Raw genomic sequence first — 20462 nt, 5'->3', positions numbered from 1 at the left:
ATAGCAGATGAAGCCATTACATAAGTACATAAGTACATAAGTAGTGCCATACTGGGAAAGACCAAAGGTCCATCTAGCCCAGCATCCTGTCACCGACAGTGGCCAATCCAGGTCAAGGGCACCTGGCACGCTCCCCAAACGTAAAAACATTCCAGACAAGTTATACCTAAAAATGAGGAATTTTTCCAGTCCATTTAATAGCGGTCTATGGACTTGTCCTTTAGGAATCTATCTAACCCCTTTTTAAACTCCGTCAAGCTAACCGCCCGTACCACGTTCTCCGGCAATGAATTCCAGAGTCTAATTACACGTTGGGTGAAGAAAAATTTTCTCCGATTCGTTTTAAATTTACCACACTGTAGCTTCAACTCATGCCCTCTAGTCCTAGTATTTTTGGATAGCGTGAACAGTCGCTTCACATCCACCCGATCCATTCCACTCATTATTTTATACACTTCTATCATATCTCCCCTCAGCCGTCTCTTCTCCAAGCTGAAAAGCCCTAGCCTTCTCAGCCTCTCTTCATAGGAAAGTCGTCCCATCCCCACTATCATTTTCGTCGCCCTTCGCTGTACCTTTTCCAATTCTACTATATCTTTTTTGAGATACGGAGACCAGTACTGAACACAATACTCCAGCTGCGGTCGCACCATGGAGCGATACAACGGCATTATAACATCCGCACACCTGGACTCCATACCCTTCCTAATAACACCCAACATTCTATTCGCTTTCCTAGCCGCAGCAGCACACTGAGCAGAAGGTTTCAGCGTATCATCGACGACGACACCCAGATCCCTTTCTTGATCCGTAACTCCTAACGCGGAACCTTGCAAGACGTAGCTATAATTCGGGTTCCTCTTACCCACATGCATCACTTTGCACTTGGGTTGTGTCCATCAACCAGCAGGGGGAGATAGAGAGCACTCAACTTTTCACAGTGCCTCATGGCCAGCCAGCTCCACTGCCTCTTCAGTATTTGAAGCTTCCAAAGCAGTATGGCAAACCGCAATGGGAATAACATGAACTTTCCTCACAGCGAACGATGGCCCCTTAACAAGGGCATGAACTCAAAAGGAGGGCATGAACACATCCTCCTGGAGGGAATAAATTCATCCTCCTTATTGTATAACTGGAGGGGATACACGCAACCTCCTGTAGGGAATAAACTCATCCTCCAAAACATAAACTGGAGGGAATGGACTCATCCTCCTATAAGTGAACATGAATCCTGAAGACTGTTTTCCAACTTTCTCCCAAGGAAGGAACTTCTGGAAACAAGAACAGAACCTGAAACAGATTCACAGCATACAGACAATCATACTACTACTACTACTACTATTTAGCATTTCTATAGCGCTACAAGGCATACGCAGCGCTGTACAAACATAGAAGAAAGACAGGGAGGGCTCATGGCTTCATCTGCTATGACTAAAGGAAAGAAAATTACCAAGGTAAGAACCTAATTTTCCCTTCCTTGTCATCAAGCAGATGAAGCCATTACGTATGGGATGTAACAAAGCAATCCCTATATAGGGTGGGAACAGGTCACACCACGCGCTAGCACTTGTGCTCCAAAACGCGCATCCCTCCTAGCAGCCACATCCAGCCTGTAATGTCGGGCAAAAGAGAGCTTAGAAGCCCATGTTGCTGCACTGCAAATCTCTTGACAAGAGTGCTCCAGTTTCAGCCCAAGAGAAAGAAATCGCTCTGGTAGAATGCGCCTTAAAGGCTATAGGCGGAGACCGGCCGGCAAGCAGATAAGCTGAAAAGATAGTTTCTTTAAGCCAGCGGGCAATAGTGGCTTTAGACGCTGGAGATCCTCTGCGAGGACCTGATAGCAAAACAAACAGATGATCATAGATCCTGAAAGAGATAGTAACTCACAGATACTGCAGCAGAGTCCTGCGCACATCAAACAGGTGCAACTGCCCAAAAGATTCTGGAAACTCCTCCTTATCAAAGGCGGGCAAGAAAATAGGCTGGTTTAGGTGAAACGCTGAAACCACCTTAGGCATGAAGGAAGGCACGGTCCGAACCGTGACCCCGGACTCTGAGAATTGCAGAAATGGGTCTCTACAGGACCGCACCTGGAGCTCTGACACCCGTCTCGCTGAAGTAATGGCCACAAGAAAAATGGCCTTTAGTGTCAAATCTTCTCCGATGCTCGCCGAAGTGGCTCAAAAGGAGAAGCCTGCAGGGCCTTCAAAACTAGCCCCAGGTTCCAAGCTGGACAGGGTGCTCGCACGGAAGGCCAGAGCCGAAGCACCCCACTAAGAAACCGTGCCACATCTGGATGAGCAGCTAAAGACACGCCTTCAACCTTACCACGAAGGGAGGCCAACGCTGCCACTTGCACCTGCAGGGAATTATAGGCCAAGCCTATTTGTACACCATCCTGCAAAAAGTCTAGAATCGGCGAGACAGGAGCCCGCATGGGTGTGATCGCTTTTGAAGCACACCAAGACTCAAACTGGCGCCAAATCCTGGCATAAGCCACGGAAGTGGAACGCTTGCGGGCCTGCAGGAGAGTGGAATGACTGTTTGAATAGCCTTTGTCCCTCAATTGCGCCCTCTCAATCGCCATGCCATAAGACCAAAGCGGCAGGCGTCCTCCATGGCTAACGGGCCCTGTGACAACAGGTTCGGTATCAGAGGTAAAGGAAGGGGAGCCTCCACTAGCATCTGTCGGAGGTCCGCATACCTAGGCCTCCTGGGCCAATCCGGGGCGATGAGGACCACTTCTCCTGGGTGCAGCCGAATCCTCAGGAGCACGCGCCCTATCAAGGGCCATGGAGGGAACACATATAGTAGGCCCGGAGGCCAGGGCTGAGTCAAGGCATCCAACCCTACCGAGCGAGGATCTCTCCGTCTGCTGAAGAAGCACGGGAATTTGGCATTTGAACTTGTCGCCATAAGATCCATCACTGACTTGCCCCATTTGGCACATATCTGCAGGAATACTTCGTCTGCTAGTTCCCATTCTGCTGGATTGATCTGATGCCTGCTTAGATAATCGGCTTGCACGTTGCTCTGACCTGCAATGTGAGCTGCCGACAGAAACTGAAGATGCAGCTCGGCCCAGTGGCAAATCTGTTCGGCCTACGTGGCCAGTGCTCTGCACTGAGTGCCGCCTTGTCGATTTATGTAGGCCACTGCTGTCGTGTTGTCCGACATCACTCTGACAGCCAATCCTTCCAGGGTCACTTGAAAGGCCAGAAGCGCCTGAAACACCGCTTTCAACTCCAGGCGGTTGATGGCCCACTCTGACTCCTCGGGTGTCCATAGACCCTGGGCATGCTTCCCCTTGCAATGTGCGCCCCAGCCCTTCAGGCTGGCATCTGTCACTACTAGACACCAATCGGGGAGCGCCAGCGGGATTCCTCGCCGCAGCATGCTGTCTGAGAACCACCACTCGATGCTGAATCGGGCCGCAGGGAGCCAAGAAAGTCTGCATTGATAATCCTGAGAAACTGGAGACCATCTTTGAAGTAGGGAATACTGTAGAGGTCTCAGGTGCGCTCTTGGCCAGGGCACCACTTCCAATGTGGCTGTCATCGATCCCAGCAGCTGGACAATGTCCCAAGCTCGCGGGCGGGGCATCCTCAGGAGCAGACGGACCTGATTCTGAAGCTTGCCCCGCCTTAGCTCGGGTAGGTATACATAGCCCGAGTCTGTGTCAAACATGGCCCCCAAATATTCTAGAGATTGAGAGGGGGTCAGGTGACTTTTGGCCATATTGATGACCCAGCCTAGAGATTGAAGTACTGAGACCACTCCGGCTGTAGCTTGATAGCTCTCTGTTACAGAGTCTGCTCTGATGAGCCAGTCGTCTAGGTACGGGTGAACCCTGATACCTTCTCACCTGAGCAAAGCAGCTACTACCACCATTACCTTCGAAAAGGTTCGGGGAGCTGTGGCGAGGCCAAAAGGTAAGGCCTGGAACTAAAAATGTTTTCCCAACACCGCAAACCTCAGAAACTTCTGGTGCGGGGGCCAAATTGGTATGTGCAAGTAAGCTTCTTTCAGGTCTAGAGACGTGAGAAACTCTCCTGGCTGTACCGCAGCAATGACGGAGCGCAGGGTTTCCATGTGGAAATGCCGCACTCTCAGGGACTTGTTTAATTCTTTTAAGTCCAGAATAGGGCGAAAAGACCAACCTTTTCGCGGCACCACAAAGTAGATGGAGTATCGGCCGTAGCCGTGTTCGGCGGGAGGTACCGGGTACACGGCCCCTAACTGAATCAGACCTTGCAAAGTCTCCTCTACCGCCGCCCGTTTGGCGGCAGAACCGCATCGGGACTCCACAAACACGTCTCTTACTGGGGCATTGAATTCTATTCTGTAGCCATCTCTGATCAGGTCCAGAACCCACTGATCTGAGGAAATATTGGCCCACTCCTCGGCAAAGAGGGAAAGATGTCCTCCGATGACAGGAAGCGAGGAGGGGGCCGGCGCACCATCATTGAGAGGGTCGCCCCTGAACTCTGGGCCTAGAGCCGGTGGCTGCGGAACGCTTGTCCAAGCGAAAGGAGTTCCTCTGCTGAAAAACGGGCATGAGAAGTGAACCCAGCAGAACGCCCCGGGCGGTACCTTCTGGCTTCACAGAAGCGAGGTCTATAAGAGGAGTGGACCGCTTGGCCCTTGGAGAAAGGCCTCTACCTATCTTCAGGCAAGCGCTGGGGTTTAGGATCTCCCAGGCCTTTAACAATTTTTTTTTCCAACTCCTCACCAAATAGGAGAAGGCTTTGAAAGGGCAACTTCACCAACCTTTGCTTAGAGGCCATGTCCGCTGCCCAATGTCGTAGCCAAATAAGACGGCGAGCTGCCACTGCTACTGCCATTTGTTTAGCCGAAGCTCTGACAATAACATAAAGGGCATCAGCCAAAAAGGACAAGGCCGACTCCAGCCGCGGAGCCACATCCGAGAAGGGCTCCGCTCCATCTCCGGGTTGTTCTACTGCCTGTTGCAACCACGCCAGGCAGGCTCTAGCAGCATAACAACTGCATGCAGACGCCCGAACAGTAAGACCTGCAGTTTCAAAGGACCGTTTAAGTGCTGCTTCCAGCCTACGGTCTTGTAAATCCTTCAGGGCAACTCCTCCTTCCACAGGGAGGGTAGTTCTCTTTGTCACCGCAGTGACTAGGGCATCTACTTTAGGCATTGAAAAAGCGAGCCAAATGCTCCTCACGCAGAGGGTATAATTGCCCCATAGCCCTGGAAACTTTCAAAGGTCCCTCGGGGTCAGCCCACTGAGCAGAAATAAGCTCTTGGATGGAGTCATGCAAAGGAAAGGCTCGAGCAGGCTTTTTGGTACTAGCCATCCTAGGATTCACAGAGGAGGCCGTGCCACTGTCAGGCTCTTCAATAGAAAGGACCTGTAGAGCAACTGAAATAAGCGCTGGCAGCTCATCACGGTGGAAAATCCTCACCGCGGAGGGATCATCCAGATCCTGTGGTAATTCTGCACCTGACTATGGCTCCTCAGACCATGAAGGCCTGCCAGAACTCTCCGAATCCTCACAGCCCGACCACGGGGGGGGGGGGGGGGGGGGGAGAAAGGAGGTGCACCACAATCTGAAGGGGAATTAGCCCTTCTACACTTTTCTTTATGCCAATTATCAGGGAAATAGCCTCAGCGGGCAGTCCCAGGCCAGAATCCACCGGGGGGGGGGGACAATAGAAGGGGCCTCAGACGACCATTGAGAGAGAGCTCTTTTCAGCATGTATGCTTTATGAAATAACAACACAAAATCAGGGGAGAAAAACTCGCCCTGGGCACCCAGATCCCGTCCGGGGCTAGCCGCTCCCTGAATAGCCTCAATTCGAGGTGCCCCCCCCGGGCTCTCCGTCTCTACGGAGGCCGCGCCATGCGGAGAATTCAAAATGGCGTCTGCTGCCAGCTCTGAGCGGGAAGAATCATCGCTCGCCATGCTCGGGCCGGCTCTTACACCTGTACAGCACGATTTACAGAGCCCCGCTGCTGATTTGTGCTTGCCACACCGGGAACAGCGCTTTACATTCTCTGCAGCCATCGCCGAAAATGACGGGAAAATTCAAAATGGCGGTTTCGCACCAAAAACGCCCCGATAGCGGGCCCACCCCGGAGGAGTTAGAAAACACTCTTACCTCACCGGATCGAGTATCACAGCTCCGGTCCCATAGAAGAATCAAAGGAAAACCTCTGTTCCATTTTTTTGTTTTTTAAACGCTGCGAGGAAAGGAGAGGTAATAAGAACTCCGGAGGCTCAGATGAGTGGGAAAGGCAGGGAAAGGCGAACCAATGTGCCTGCATCCACTGAGTGGGAAAGGACAGGGAAAAGCAAGCTAATATGTCCACATCCATGGGGGCATGGGTAAGGCAGGGAAAGGGCTAACCTATGTGCCTTCAAAGTGAAGCTACTATAGCCTCTAACACCCCGGCTAACAACTGGCAAGCCAGGAGCCACCCCCAGGCAGATTTTTGATGGAGCTCGAAGAAGCTGCAGCCACCCTGCTTGGAGAGATAGAGAATACTGAAGAGGCAGTGGAGCTGGCTGGCCATGAGGCACTGTGAAAAGTTGAGTGCTCTATCTCCCCCTGCTGGTTGATGGACACAACCCATACGTAATGGCTTCATCTGCTTGATGACAAGGAATATAGCTACGCAATTCAATATTCCACATTAGGAGTCACCGACAAGAAAAGGGATGCAGGCGTCATCGTTGATGATACGTTGAAACTCTGCTCAGAGTGTGGGGGCAGCGGCTAAGAAAGCAAATAGAATGTTAGGTATTATTAGGAAAGGAATGTAAAACAAAAATGAGGACATTACAATGCCTTTGTATCGATCCATGGTGCAACCGCACCTCGAATATTGTGTTCAATTCTGGTCGCCGCATCTTAAAAAAGATAGTGGAATTAGAAAAGGTACAGAGAAGGGCGATGAAAATGATAAAGGGGATGGGACAACTTCCCTATGAGGAAAGACTAAAGTGGCTAGAGTTCTTCAGCTTGGAGAAAAGATGGCCAAGGGGAGATATAATAGAGGTCTATAAAATAATGAGTGGAATGGAACGTGTAGACGTGAATCGTTTGTTTACTCTTTCCAAAAATACTATGGGTCATGCGATGAATCTACAAAGTAGTAAATTTAAAATGAATCGGAGACAATTTTTCTTCACGCAACGTGTAATTAAACTCTGGAATTCGTTGCCAGAGAATGTAGTAAAAGCATTTAGCTTAGTGGAGTTAAAAAAAGGTTTGGATGGCTTCCCAAAGGAAAAGTCCATAGAACATTATTAAGATGGATTTGGGGCAATGTATTGTATTTTTTGGGATCTTGCCAGGTACTTGTGACCTAGATTGGCCACTGTTGGAAACAGGATGCTGGGCTTGATGGACCTTCGGTTTGTCCCGGTATGGCAATACTTATGTACTTATGTAGGGGAATTCCCTCAAGGCACACGTCTCATAATCAAGGTACCCTGGATGTGTGTGTTTCTTGGTTTTCCCAGCAACCAGAAGGAGAGAGGGTGGGGCTGGAAGGCAAATTCTGTTTAAAAGTAAAGTAAGAATCCTGCAATGAAGAGAGGTTCACAGTAAAGGAAGGGTTGGATTCCCTAGAAGCCAGAGGGGAAGAAGGAGCCCACTGAAAGGGAGAGCCAGCTCCCGGAGGCAAGAGAAGCTTTCCCTGGACAACAGCCATAACCTACAGCCTGCCCGAAGGAAAGGGGATTTCCCTCAGGATACTGTGAAAGGCAGAGAAGCCTGTAGCAGGTGGAATCCAGGGAGAGGCAGAAGTCTGGTGTGGAGAGTGAGAAAGGAATAGTAGTCCTTGTTACCTAGCTGGAGTATGGACTCATAGTTTGCCCTAGGAGCCATGTAAGACAGTGGGGGAAAGGGAGCTGTGCAGATGGCTACCTTGTGTGTTGGAGTAGGGCTTGGAAAGGTGTTAACCTTTATCCAGAGAGGTCAAGCAGCTAACTTTCCGAGTTGCAGAGGCAGATGGTGTTGGGAGTCAAAAGCCTGGTTAATAGGCGGAAGACCACACATTTCCTAGGTGGTTAAAAAGGAACTTGGACAGAAAGGGCTTTAGTCCACTCCAGACAGAAGGCTAAGACTTACTTGCAGTACACTTTTGCCAGAATGGACATGTGGTTTTGGGAAAAACGTTGGTAGAACAATTGACTGGTTAAAATGGGACTCTGACACTACCTTAGGAAGAAGCTTAGGGTATATGTGGAGAACTACCCTGTTGTGATTAAATTTACTATACGGCAGATGAGTTACCAGGGCCTGTGAGCTGAACTGACTACCACCAGACTGCATGAGCAGAGTGAGCATGAGGCTGGAACCTATGCCTCTGCAATTAATAGGGTCGCCGCTTAGGCTCGCTTGAAAATCTTCTTGTTGAAGAAATGCAGATGGAAGATACTGTGACAGAGTGTGGATGGTATCTACATGTTTTTTTAAGGAGGTCAGCGACCTCTTCTACTTTTCTTCAAACAGATTGTCCCCTTAGCATGGCACTTCCGCTAACCTCTCTTGAACTGCACGTTTGAGGTCAGAGACACGCAGCCACACTTGGAATCAAGATGGCGATTTGAGCAGTAGTGTGGAAGCGACGCTCTGCAGGCTGTCGATTAATCTGCCGTGTGGGCTCTGTTTGCTATTTGAGAGATGGGTAAGCGGAAGGGGAAAACTGCGGCACCTACCTCCATGGTCCCGCACTTGACGCCATCTACCCGCCAGACGACCCTCGACAGCTTTGGTATCGCTTCCCAGGTTCAGCGGGATCCTGCTTCGATCAGCCCTGCTCTTTCGGGGACGGAGCGCAGCATAGAGGGAGTTTCGTTGAGTCCTCCCTCGCTTACAGCACCCCAGCAACCCGGCCTCGAATTTTCTCCACGGGGGCCACAGAGAATGGAGGAGAACGCTACCATTACTGTGGTAGGAGGACCCAGGGGATCTTCAACCCCAGGAAGTGAAACGTCGGAACAGGGACAGATTCAACCCTGTTCTTCTACTCCTGGGAGGTTAACGCCGGGGAATACTGGAGAAATTAGAAGACCAGCTGTAGTCACACTGGAGACCTTATGGGACGCAATACAGGGTGTAAGTACTGCATTACTACAAATGAATACTTTAATGAAAGACGAAGTTTCCGAGTTAAAACAAGGACATCAGGATTTGTCTGTTAAACTTCAAGAGCAAATTGGGAAAAATGATAAGTTCGAAGGGGAACTGGATAAATTACAAAATGTTACATCAGAATTAATTAGAGAAAGAGAGATCCAAGAAAGAAAAATTGAATATTTGGAAAACACCGCTCGTAGGAATAATTTAAGAATCTTAAATTTTCCAAAATGTCCACTGTTACCCGCAGCCGATATGCTCAAGAAATATTTTAGAGAAATACTGGAGATCCCAGAGGAGGGCTTTCCGCCCATAACGAGGGCCCAGTATCTATCAGGAATAAAGGGTTCCAAAGGATTAACTCAAGATAACCCTAATCTTAATCTAACAGATTTTTTGGAAAACTCTCTTGAGATTGTAACTGAAAGAACAACGTTACTTGTCACATTTGCCTTGGAACCAGACAAAAACAATATATTTTGACTATATTTTCGTCATTTAAATGACCTTTTTCTTGGGGGCAAGATTCAAATTTTTCCAGACATTGCAAGAAATACGCAAAAAAGGAGAAAAGAATTTCTTTTGCATAAATCCAGGATTTTGAATTTAGGTGGTCTTTTTGTGTTAAAATTTCCTTGCAGATGTTGTAAATCTTTAGAATCTGTTAATTATGTATTTTATACCCCCAAAAAGTTGTTGGAATTCATTGAACTTAAAGAAAAATGGAATAGACCCCTGGAAACAATCTCATAAGTAATATGCTGTAAAGTCGGCTGTCAGCTACTGTTGTCCCTAACTGCTCTGTAATTTGATTACTTTTTTTTTTTTTTCTTCTGTTGATTATCCTAGTATCTTGATTTAAGTTTTTGCTTTTGATATAGGGGACTAAATTAATAGTATATTTCAATAATATATTTACTATATGTAAAATATGTTATTTATATAATTCTTTATTTTTTTTTTCTGGATTTCCAAGACATTTATGTTTTAAATATGTAAATGTAAAAAATTAATAAATATGAAATTAAAAAAAAAAAAAAAAAAAAAGAGACACGCAGCCATGAGAGTTTACGCATCCCCACACCCATGCCAGAGAGTATGATGCAGCATCAAAAGTGTCATAAGTGCCCTTGACCAGATAATGCCTGCATTCCATTTGCTTGTTGGCCAGCTGTTCCAGCGGGAGAAAATCTGCCACACTGAGTGTACTTATAACCAAAGACTACAAGTATAGGCTTGTGTAGAGCTATAGGACTGCATGCAGGCAACAAGCATTGAGGCCTGAAAAGTCTTTCTCGCAAAAGAATCCAAGGTCCTGGCCTCATGCCCTGGGGGTGCCAACGCATGAGAATTAGAACTCTTGGCCCGTTGAGAGCGGCTTCGACCACCATGGAGTGGTGCAGCAGTTTAGCCCTCTTGAATCCGCAAGTCTTTTGGATACGATACTGAATATCCACCTTCTTATGTTGACCTGCATTGTGAGAGGAGATTTCCTATTCTTCAACATTGTGTCCTTAATGATAGGGTGAAATGGCAAGGTGACCCCTTTCTTAGGGGGAGATTTATAGCCCAGGACAGGTAACAGCTCTGCTCTGAGCTCCTCCTCTGTCTCCAACTTAAAAGGGACAGCTACAGCCTTATCACAAAACCAGTGAAAGAGAGTGCTTTAGGAGGAGATGTTCGCCCCTCTTATGGTGGGGAGGGGTCAGATAGTATTCCAAATGAGTCCTCTTCCCAAGACGTAATGTTGATCCTTGACTCCCAAAGAGCAGTCCCAATTAGACTCTTCAGCATACTCAGAGGCAACTGAGTGAGTCTCTACTGACTTTGGCCTAGTGCAAGAGGTCCATGTCCTGAAGAGCTCCGAGGTGCAGCCCAAGCCTCTGACACCAGGGAACCTTTCTCCCCTACATGCATCTATGTTAACACCCTGCAGGTCTGCATCGGCATCAGGGCATGAGGCTGTTTTACTGGTGGCGCAAGCCCTCTCGATGCTTGTGCAGTGCACTCTAGTAGTAACTGTGCCAGCTCCTCTTTTAGCAGAGTCCGGAACTGCTCATTGAAGGCAGGAATTGGCAAAGATATAGGAGATGGGGGAGAGGCAGCCTGAGAAAGCGTCAGCGCAGAACTGGCAGCGGGAACCTGGCCGCTCAGTGACTTGCACACTGATACCTCTTCTGAGGAGAGGGAGAGGTCCTCTTGATGCAGGTGCTTCTTGGGTACTGGGGGATCCAATGTCCGTGCGTCAAGGAAGACCAGTGCTTATGCTTCTTGGGTTTCTCCTGATGCAAGGAGTCCTTTCCCCCGGTGCCGATGAGGATGTTACTGAACTTGTGCATACCCTCAGCGTCAGAGTCGATGCTGACTGGTCCCTGGTCCTGCTATCAGCATCCAATGCCGAGACAGGTGGAGGCTTCCTTGATGTTGGTGCGCTCCCATTGGATGTAAAGTCTGAGTAGCCATGGCGGTTGATGCTGCCGGTGCCGAACTTGATGTATTGGCCTTTGAGGAGCCAAAAAGCTGCTCCTTAGAACCTTCCGTGCCTGCTCTCACTTGCATTTGTAAACAGAGAGGTCCAAGGCAACCAATGAACCTAGAGTGCAGGTCCGTGACCGAAATCACACAATTAAACTGGGTGTACCTCTTGAAATCACTGGGGGTCTTCTGAGTTATAAAAAAAAATTGTAGCTAAATTAAACTCCTCATTCTTGAACAAGCTAAAAGGGGGTAGAATTAGGAAAATGGTGTAGGAAAATGTGGGAGAGAAGTTCAGGAAGCCAAATTTAGGCTTTTAGGAAGAAAGCTCAAATCCAGATCCTCTAGGGTGGCATTTTCTGAAATACTACCCGTTCCACGCGCAGGGCCTAAGAGACAGGCAGAGCTCCGGAGTCTCAATGCATGGATGAGACGATGGTGCGAGTCTCAATGCGTGGGTTTTAGATTTGTTAGGAACTGGGCAACATTCTGGGGAAGGGGGAGCCTATTCCGAAATGATGGGCTCCATCTTAACCAGGGTGGGACCAGGCTGCTGGCGTCGGCATTCAAAAAAGAGACAGAGCAGCTTTTAAACTAGATATGGGGGAAAGGCCAACAGTCGCACAACAGTGCATGGTTCGGGATAAGGTATCTTGCAAGGATACCTCACAAACATGGAAGGTAGGGTTTCTGGATAGTGAGGTTGCACAAGAGACCGTGGTAGGCCAGGTGCCTTTAAATACAACTAAAGATCATAAAAAAGATGGGAAATCAATAGTGTCAAGCACTAAGCATCATGCAATCAGGAACAACAAACATACTCTGAAATGTCTATATACAAATGCTAGGAGTCTAAGAAATAAGATGGGAGAGTTGGAATATATTTCACTAAATGAAAAATTGGATATAATAGGCATTACTGAGACCTGGTGGAAGGAGGATAACCAGTGGGACACTGTCATACCGGGTTACAAAGTATATCGTAGTGATAGGGCATATAAGTACATAAGTAATGCTATACTGGGAAAAGACCAAGGGTCCATCGAGCCCAGCATCTTGTCCACGACAGCGGCCAATCCAAACGTACAAACATTCTATACATGTTATTCCTGGAATTGTGGATTTTTCACAAGTCCATTTAGTAGTGGTTTATGGAGTTGTTCTTTAGGAAACCATCTAACCCCTTTTTAAACTCTGCTAAGCTAACCGCCTTCACCACGTTCTCCGGCAACGAATTCCAGAGTTTAATTATGCGTTGGGTGAAGAAACATTTTCTCTGATTTGTTTTAAATTTACTACAATGTAGTTTCATCACATGCCCCCTAGTCCTAGTATTTTTGGAAAGCGTGAACAGACGCTTCACATCCACCTGTTCCACTCCACTCATTATTTTATATACCTCTATCATGTCTCCCCTCAGCTGTCTCTTCTCCAAGCTGAAAAGCCCTAGCCTCCTTAGTCTTTCTTCATAGGGAAGTTGTCCCATCCCCGCTATCATTTTAGTCGCCCTTTGCTGCACCTTTTCCAATTCTACTATATCTTTCTTGAGATGCGGAGACCTTATCTTCCGCCTGGACTGATACACTCATATCACCCCTCTCCTCAAGTCACTTCATTGGCTTCCGATCAGGTACCGCATTCAGTTCAAGCTTCTGCTTCTAACCTACAAATGCACTCGATCTGCAGCCCCTCCTTACCTCTCAACCCTCATCTCCCCTTACGTTCCTACCCGTAACCTCCGCTCTCAGGACAAATCCCTCCTTTCAGTACCCTTCTCCACCACCGCCAACTCCAGGCTCTGCCCTTTCTGCCTCGCCTCACCCCATGCGTGGAACGGACTCCCTGAGCCCATACGCCAGGCCCCCTCCCTGCCCATCTTCAAATCATTGCTCAAAGCCCACCTCTTCAATGTCGCCTTCGGCACCTAACCACTACACCTGTACTCAGGAAATCTAGACTGCCCCAACTTGACATTTCGTTCTTTTAGATTGTAAGCTCCTTTGAGCAGGGACCGTCCTTCTTTGTTAACTTGTACAGCGCTGCGTAACCCTAGTAGCGCTCTAGAAATGTTAAGTAGTAGTAGTATAGGAGGAAATGTCCTATTGTGGATTAAAAACTGGTTGAAGGATAGGAAACAGAGAATGGGGTTAAATGGGCAGTATTCACAATGGAGAAGGGTAGTTAGTGGGGTTCCTCAGGGGTCTGTGCTGGGACCGCTGCTTTTTAATATATTTATAAATGATTTAGAGATGGGAGTAACTAGCGAGGTAATTAAATTTGCTGATGACACAAAGTTATTCAAAGTCGTTAACTCGCCACAGGATTGTGAAAAATTACAGAAGGACCTTACAAGACTGGGAGACTGGGCGGCTAAATGGCAAATGACGTTTAATGTGAGCAAGTGTAAGGTGATGCATGTGGGAAAAAAGAACATGAATTATAGCTACGTCTTGCAAGGTTCCACGTTAGGAGTTAAGGACCAAGAAAGGGATCTGGGTGTAGTCGTTGATAATACACTGAAACCTTCTGCTCAGTGTGCTGCTGTGGTTAGGAAAGCGAATAGAATGTTGGGTATTATTAGGAAAGATATAGAAAACAGGTGTGAGGATGTTAAAATGCCGTTGTATCGTTCCATGGTGCCACCGCACCTTGAGTATTGTGTTCAATTCTGGTCGCCGTATCTCAAGAAAGATATGGTAAAATTATGTATCATACCTGATAATTTTCTTTCCATTAATCATAGCTGATCAATCCATAGACTGGTGGGTTGTGTCCATCTACCAGCAGGTGGAGATAGAGAGCAAACTTTTGCCTCCCTATATGTGGTCATGTGCTGCCGGAAACTCCTCAGTATGTCGATATCAAAGCTCCATCCGCAGGACTCAGCACTTAGAGAATTACACCCACAAAGGGACACTCTGCCCAGCTCACCACCGCCGAAACGGGGGAGGGGAATTAACCCAGCTCATCCCCACACAAGTGGGGGAGGGGAATCCGTCCAGCTCATCCCCGCGGAGCGGGGGAGGGACACCACACCCGCCGATGCAGGGGGATCTGGCTTATCCTGCAACCGCAACCGCGGGAGGAGCTGACTGATCCTAACACCGCCGAAGCGGGAGGGGTACAAAGCTGCCCTACAGCCGCACGAAGCGGGAGGGAGTGCCGGCAGAATTTAAATCTCAATCCAGCCCCGTAAAACGGAGGGGAGAGGAATGCAGCAGCTCACTGTAACACAAACTCGTCTCAACTCTTGAAGAATCCAAGTGAAAGAAGAACTTGAACACGAAGTCCTCCTGAAGTAACTGAAGGCTAAACTTGAACCTAAAATTCAACCAGAATATAAACAGTACAGATATCTGGGAGGGGCTATGGATTGATCAGCTATGATTAATGGAAAGAAAATTATCAGGTATGATACATAATTTTACCTTCCATATCATCAAGCTGATCAATCCATAGACTGGTGGGATGTACCGAAGCAGTACTCACCCAGGGTGGGACATAGAAATCCCTGACCGCAACACTGAAGCTCCAAACCGGGCCTCCGCCCGAGCAGCCACAGTCAAGCGGTAATGCCTGACAAAGGTATGGGCCTTCCCCGCGGCCACCCAAGCCGCTGCAATGGCTTCCTTGCCCATCTTGCCACTGTAGGCTTAGAATCCTGCAGACCCTTACGAGTACCTGTAAACAGGACAAACAGATGATCCGATTTCCGGAAATCATTGGTCACTTCCAAGTATCTGATGATGACTCGTCTCACATCCAGAAATTGAGAGCAGAGTATTCCTCTGGGTAGACCTCCCTACGAAAGGAAGGGAGACAGAGCTGCTGAATCACATGGAAGCGAAAAACAATCTTGGGCAGGAAGGAAGGCACTGTGCGAATAGTCACTCCTGCCTCAGTGAACTGCAGAAAAAGCTCTCAACATGAGAGTGCCTGGAGCTCGGAAACTCTTCTGGCTGAAGAGGTAGCCACCAAAAGACTGCTTGCAACGTCAGGTCTTTCAGAGATGCCCTCGACAAGGGTTCAAAAGGCGGCTTCTGCAATGCTCTTAGCACCAGGTTGAGATTCCACGCAGGCACCACTGAGTGCAGAGGAGGGTGCAGGTGATTAACTCCCTTGAGAAAGCGCACCACATCTGGCTGCGAAGCCAGGGAAGCACCCTTCAGGCGGCCCCTGAAGCAAGCCAGAGCCGCTACCTGAACTTTCAGGGAACTGAGCGACAGGCCTTTGTCCAGACCTTCTTGCAGGAACGCCAACACTGAAGAAATTGGAGCAGTGAAGGGAGAAAGTGAGCCTGCTTCACACCACGCTGCAAAGATACGCCAAACCCTGGCGTAAGCAGTAGAAGTAGAGCGCTTCCTCGCTCTCAGCATAGTGGCGATGACCTTGTCTGAGAAGTCCTTCTGTCTCAGACGCTGCCGCTCAATAGCCAGGCCGTAAGACCAAAGGGGGAGGGATCCTCCATCACCACGGGACCCTGATGTAACAGGCCCTGCTCCACTGGCAGCCGCAGAGGATCGCCGACTGAGAGCCTGATCAAGTCCGCATACCAGGGACGTCTGGGCCAATCCGGACCCACCAGGATTACCCTGCCGGGATGCTTTGCCACCCAGTCTGGCACCCTGCCCAACAAGGGCCAGGGCGGGAACACATAGAGAAGCTCTTGTGTCGGCCACCGTTGGAGAAGAGCATCTACTCCCAGGGATCGAGGGTCCCGTCCTCTGCTGAAAAAGCGCGGCACTTGGCAATCGGCCGATGACGCCATCAGATCTAGGCTCGGCTGGCCCCAGCGCTTCGTGATGTCCAAGAACGCCTGAGCAGATAGCTGCCACTCTCCGGGATCCAAGGTATGGCGACTGAGAAAGTCCGCCTTGACATTCATGACTCCGGCAATGTGGGCCGCTGACAGCTGTTCCAGGTTCGCTTCCGCCCACTGGCATAGATTCATGGCCTCCTTGGCTAGAGGGGCGCTCTTGGTACCTCCCTGGCGGTTGACATAGGCCACAGCCGTGGCATTGTCCGACAGGACCCGTACAGGCTTCAACACCAGTACCGGGATGAACTCCAACAACACCAACCGAATGGCTCTGAGTTCCAGGAGGTTGATAGACCACTTGCCTCTGCAGGAGAGCAGAGCCCCTGCGCTGTCCTTCCCAAGCAGTGGGCTCCCCAGCCCATCAAAGAGGCGTCTGTCGTGACGACAATCCACTCCGGGGTCACCAGAGGCATTCCTGCAGACAACTTGTCTGTCTGCGTCCACCAGCTCAGCGCCTTGCGCACTGCTGGGTCCAAGGGAAGGCGCACAGCATAATCCTCCGACATCGGAGTCCAGCGCAGCAGCAGAGATTGTTGTAGTGGTCTCATATGAGCCCTGCCTTTACCTCTGGGAACCTCAACCTCTTTACCAGACGAGGGAGCAGGGGCAGCGTTTTGCATAAGGAAGGCCTGATGCAGCAGCAAAACAAACTCGGGGGAGAAACCCCCCAGACTGTGTACTTCCGCAGCCTGGGCAACAGCCCTAGACGCACCCTCAACCGGCGCTCGCAAGAGCGGGGGAGAGACATGCTGCGCATCCAAAATGGCGTCCGGCGCGACACTCCGCGAAGGAGCCGCGCGGGAAGAACGGCGCTTAACTTTAGCCGCTTTTGTGCCGTCGCCCAAATTAAGGGCGTTTATGGCATTAATGTCTCCCAGCTCAAGGGCGGCCCAAGAAGAAGCCGTCCGAGCCGCGTGGCCGGCCAAGATGGCGGAGGCGAGGAGCGGGGGATGGGCGTTTATGGCGGGAAAAATCGCCACGCCGGAGGAAAGACCGGGACATTCATCGGCCACGAAACTGTCACCCAACAAGGGCGAATCAGGCTTTAAGACCCCCGCATCCCCTCTAGAAGCGCCCAAGCGATCCGGGGAGCGACTCTTTACGCCCTCGCCCTCCGACGCCATATGCCACGTGGAGATAAATCGGGGAACCCCCTGCCCGCTATAAAAAGGTAAAAATTACCTGCTGTCCGCTCCGAGCTGTAACGACCTGGTGTCCCAGTGAGTAGCTGCAATAAACGTTTAAATAAACGTCGAAATAAACGCCTTTAAGGACGTTCAAAGTTTTTTTTTGTTTGTTTGTTTTTTTTTTTTTTAAACGGAGCCAGCGGGAGGGGGGAGAAAAGGAGGGACCTGGCACCACCAGGTTTGCACTTGCTCAAAAGAGCCCTCAACCCCAGGCACTCAACAAAACCTAAAAATTAGGCTTGGAGGCCTAGCCAGAGCTGCTGCTGTGTGTGACCACCACCTGCTGAGATAGAGAACATACTGGGGAGTTTCCGGCAGCACATGACCACATATAGGGAGGCAAAAGTTTGCTCTCTATCTCCACCTGCTGGTAGATGGACACAACCCACCAGTCTATGGATTGATCAGCTTGATGATATGGAAAGTGGAATTGGAAAAGGTGCAGCGAAGAGCAACGAAAATGATAGCGGGGATGGGACGACTTCCCTATGAAGAAAGACTAAGGAGGCTAGGGCTTTGAGTGGAGTGGAACAGGTGGATGTGAAGCGTCTGTTTACGCTTTCCAAAAAATAGTAGGACTAGGGGACATGCGATGAAACTACAGTGTAGTACATTTAAAATAAATAGGAGAAATTTTTTCTTCACCTAACGCGTAATTAAACTCTGGAATTCATTGCCGGAGAACATGGTGAAGGCGGTTAGCTTGGCAGAGTTTAAAAACAGTTTGGACGGTTTCCTAAAGGACAAGTCCATAGACCGCCACTAAATGGACTTGGGAAAAATCCACAATTTCGGGAATAACATGTAGAGAATGTTTGTACGCTTGGGAAGGTGCCAGGTGCCCTTGACCTGGTTTGGCCGCTGTCGGGGACAGGATGCTGGGCTTGATGGGCCTTCGGTCTTTTCCCAGTATGGCATTACTTATGTACTTATGAGCTGCAGCCTAACTGTGCAGCCACACTCAAAAAAGAAAAGAAGTTTAGAAACACTGAAAACGCTAATAAAATGAAAGGGGTTTTCTGGAATAAGTAAAATAATAAAAAAATGAGGAAAAGCCACAGGGGAAGGCACGGCAAAATAGACTCGTACTGTGTGAGGAAGAAGAGAATCCAAATGCATCTTCTCAGCTCCCTGGAAAAACTAAGACCGGAGTACCTGCGCTTGCGTGTCGGACAGGAAGGCCCCTGTGCATGCACGGTAGGACGCTGCTAGAGGCTTCTACAATACTCGCTACTCAGCATCCGAACTGGGCTCCATCAGATGACTTCACTCAGATGTAAGACTATGAAGGCCTGCTTGTCCTTGGAGAATATAAATATTTTTAAGTACATAAAAAATAAATTTCATATTGAGAGGGAGAGACTGAAACTGATAGAAGGGGGAGGAAACTGGATAGGTGAATTTCATTGTATAAGGCGATGGAATAGCTGACTGACTTGGTAAAGGGAGAGATAGCTAGCTTGGTGAATAGCTGACAAGTACAGAAAGAAAGGGGAGAAGGTGGCAGCAGTAGCCTGTGTGGGCTAAGACATACGAGTAGCTAGCCAGTCAACATCAATTTAGAAAGGCCATCAGCCAAGTCCTTGACATCAAAAAGATACACTGGTCTAAAATATTTTTCTTCCTTTAGTAAAGCATCTTCTCCCTTTTCTATGTACCACACATTTTACTTCAAACTGTTAAACACTCACTTGTGTAGCGTGGCCACAGCCTCTCTAGTCTTGACCTGATCCAGACCAAAGGTGAGGGCAAATCTGCGAGCAAGCTCCTTGATTCCACTAACATGGGCAGACGTCCTGTCCAGGTTGGGACCTTGCTCCTGTACAAGCTCATTGAACAGCTGCAATGGCACAAAGCAATGTAATATTTTATGAAAAAGAATGACCCTTCAATTGTCACTTCTAATTACATATTAAATGTTAACAACATTTTTCTCTCACCACATTTATACTCTCTTGTTTAGACTCTTGTGCTTTGGCTATGCAGGAAGTTATCATTTATCTGCCTCTGATGACATGAACTCTAGCTGTTCAAAAGTCATGCCTCAATTAAACCAACAGTCTATGAGATGCCAACATCTTCAATCATGTTTGCTATCTTTCATGGCCTTTCCTCATCCCTTGTTTTCCAGTTCTCATACAGCCATCGTACACAACTACACTCCTTAACCTTTCATTCAGCTCTCCTCAAGGGAACTGTTATGTACAGGAACTTGGTTTACTCCTATCAATCTCTCTTCAAGAAATTATGTATGGCTCTCAACAACTTTTTATGTTTTTTTTTTCTCCAATACATAAGGCTAATATATAACTCACTGAATAGCAATTTTCAGTAATAATCAGTCACAACATGTCACTGCAAAGCAAAGTTGATCAACTGTAATAGGTGTTCTCTGAAGAAAGGGGAATCACAAGTTACACAGATGGGCATTTTTCATCACAAATCTGATTTTTGTTTTCCAGAAAAAGCAAAGATATTTACCTGTAGCAGGTATTCTCCGAGGACAGCAAGCTTCACATTCTCAAAAGTGGGTTGACGATCCGTGTCGCCTGGGAATCGGTAGACAGTAAAGTAAAACTTTCCAGAGCCTTCTGAGGTGTGCAACGTGCCTCAACATGCATGTGTGGAGCGCCTTCTCACCTGCAGCGTCTCCACGTCTCGTCAGTTTAATACAATAGCATAAAAAAGAAACAAAATATGAAGAAAAAACTCCAAGGGGAGGTGGGCGGGAGGGATTGTGAGAACGTGAAGCCTGCTCTCCTCGGAGAATACCTGCCTCAGGTAAGTAACTTCGCTTTCTCCGAAGACAAGCAGGCTTACCATTCTCACAAGTGGTGAATACCTAGCATCCAGGCTCAACCAA

General features: G+C 48.5%; 1 protein-coding gene across 1 annotated transcript in view; it reads right to left on the bottom strand.

Annotated features, from left to right (window-relative positions):
* STAG1 (stromal antigen 1) overlaps nt 1-20462 on the bottom strand; it is a 1758022-nt gene that overhangs the window by 129327 nt on the left and 1608233 nt on the right. The window contains 1 exon segment of the mRNA XM_030215628.1: nt 19291-19439. Within this exon segment, the coding sequence (XP_030071488.1) occupies nt 19291-19439 (149 nt within the window).

This window comes from Microcaecilia unicolor, chromosome 10, assembly GCF_901765095.1.
Source record: "Microcaecilia unicolor chromosome 10, aMicUni1.1, whole genome shotgun sequence".
NCBI classification, from domain to species: domain Eukaryota; kingdom Metazoa; phylum Chordata; class Amphibia; order Gymnophiona; family Siphonopidae; genus Microcaecilia; species Microcaecilia unicolor.
This window is presented reverse-complemented; position numbering and strand designations above follow the sequence as displayed.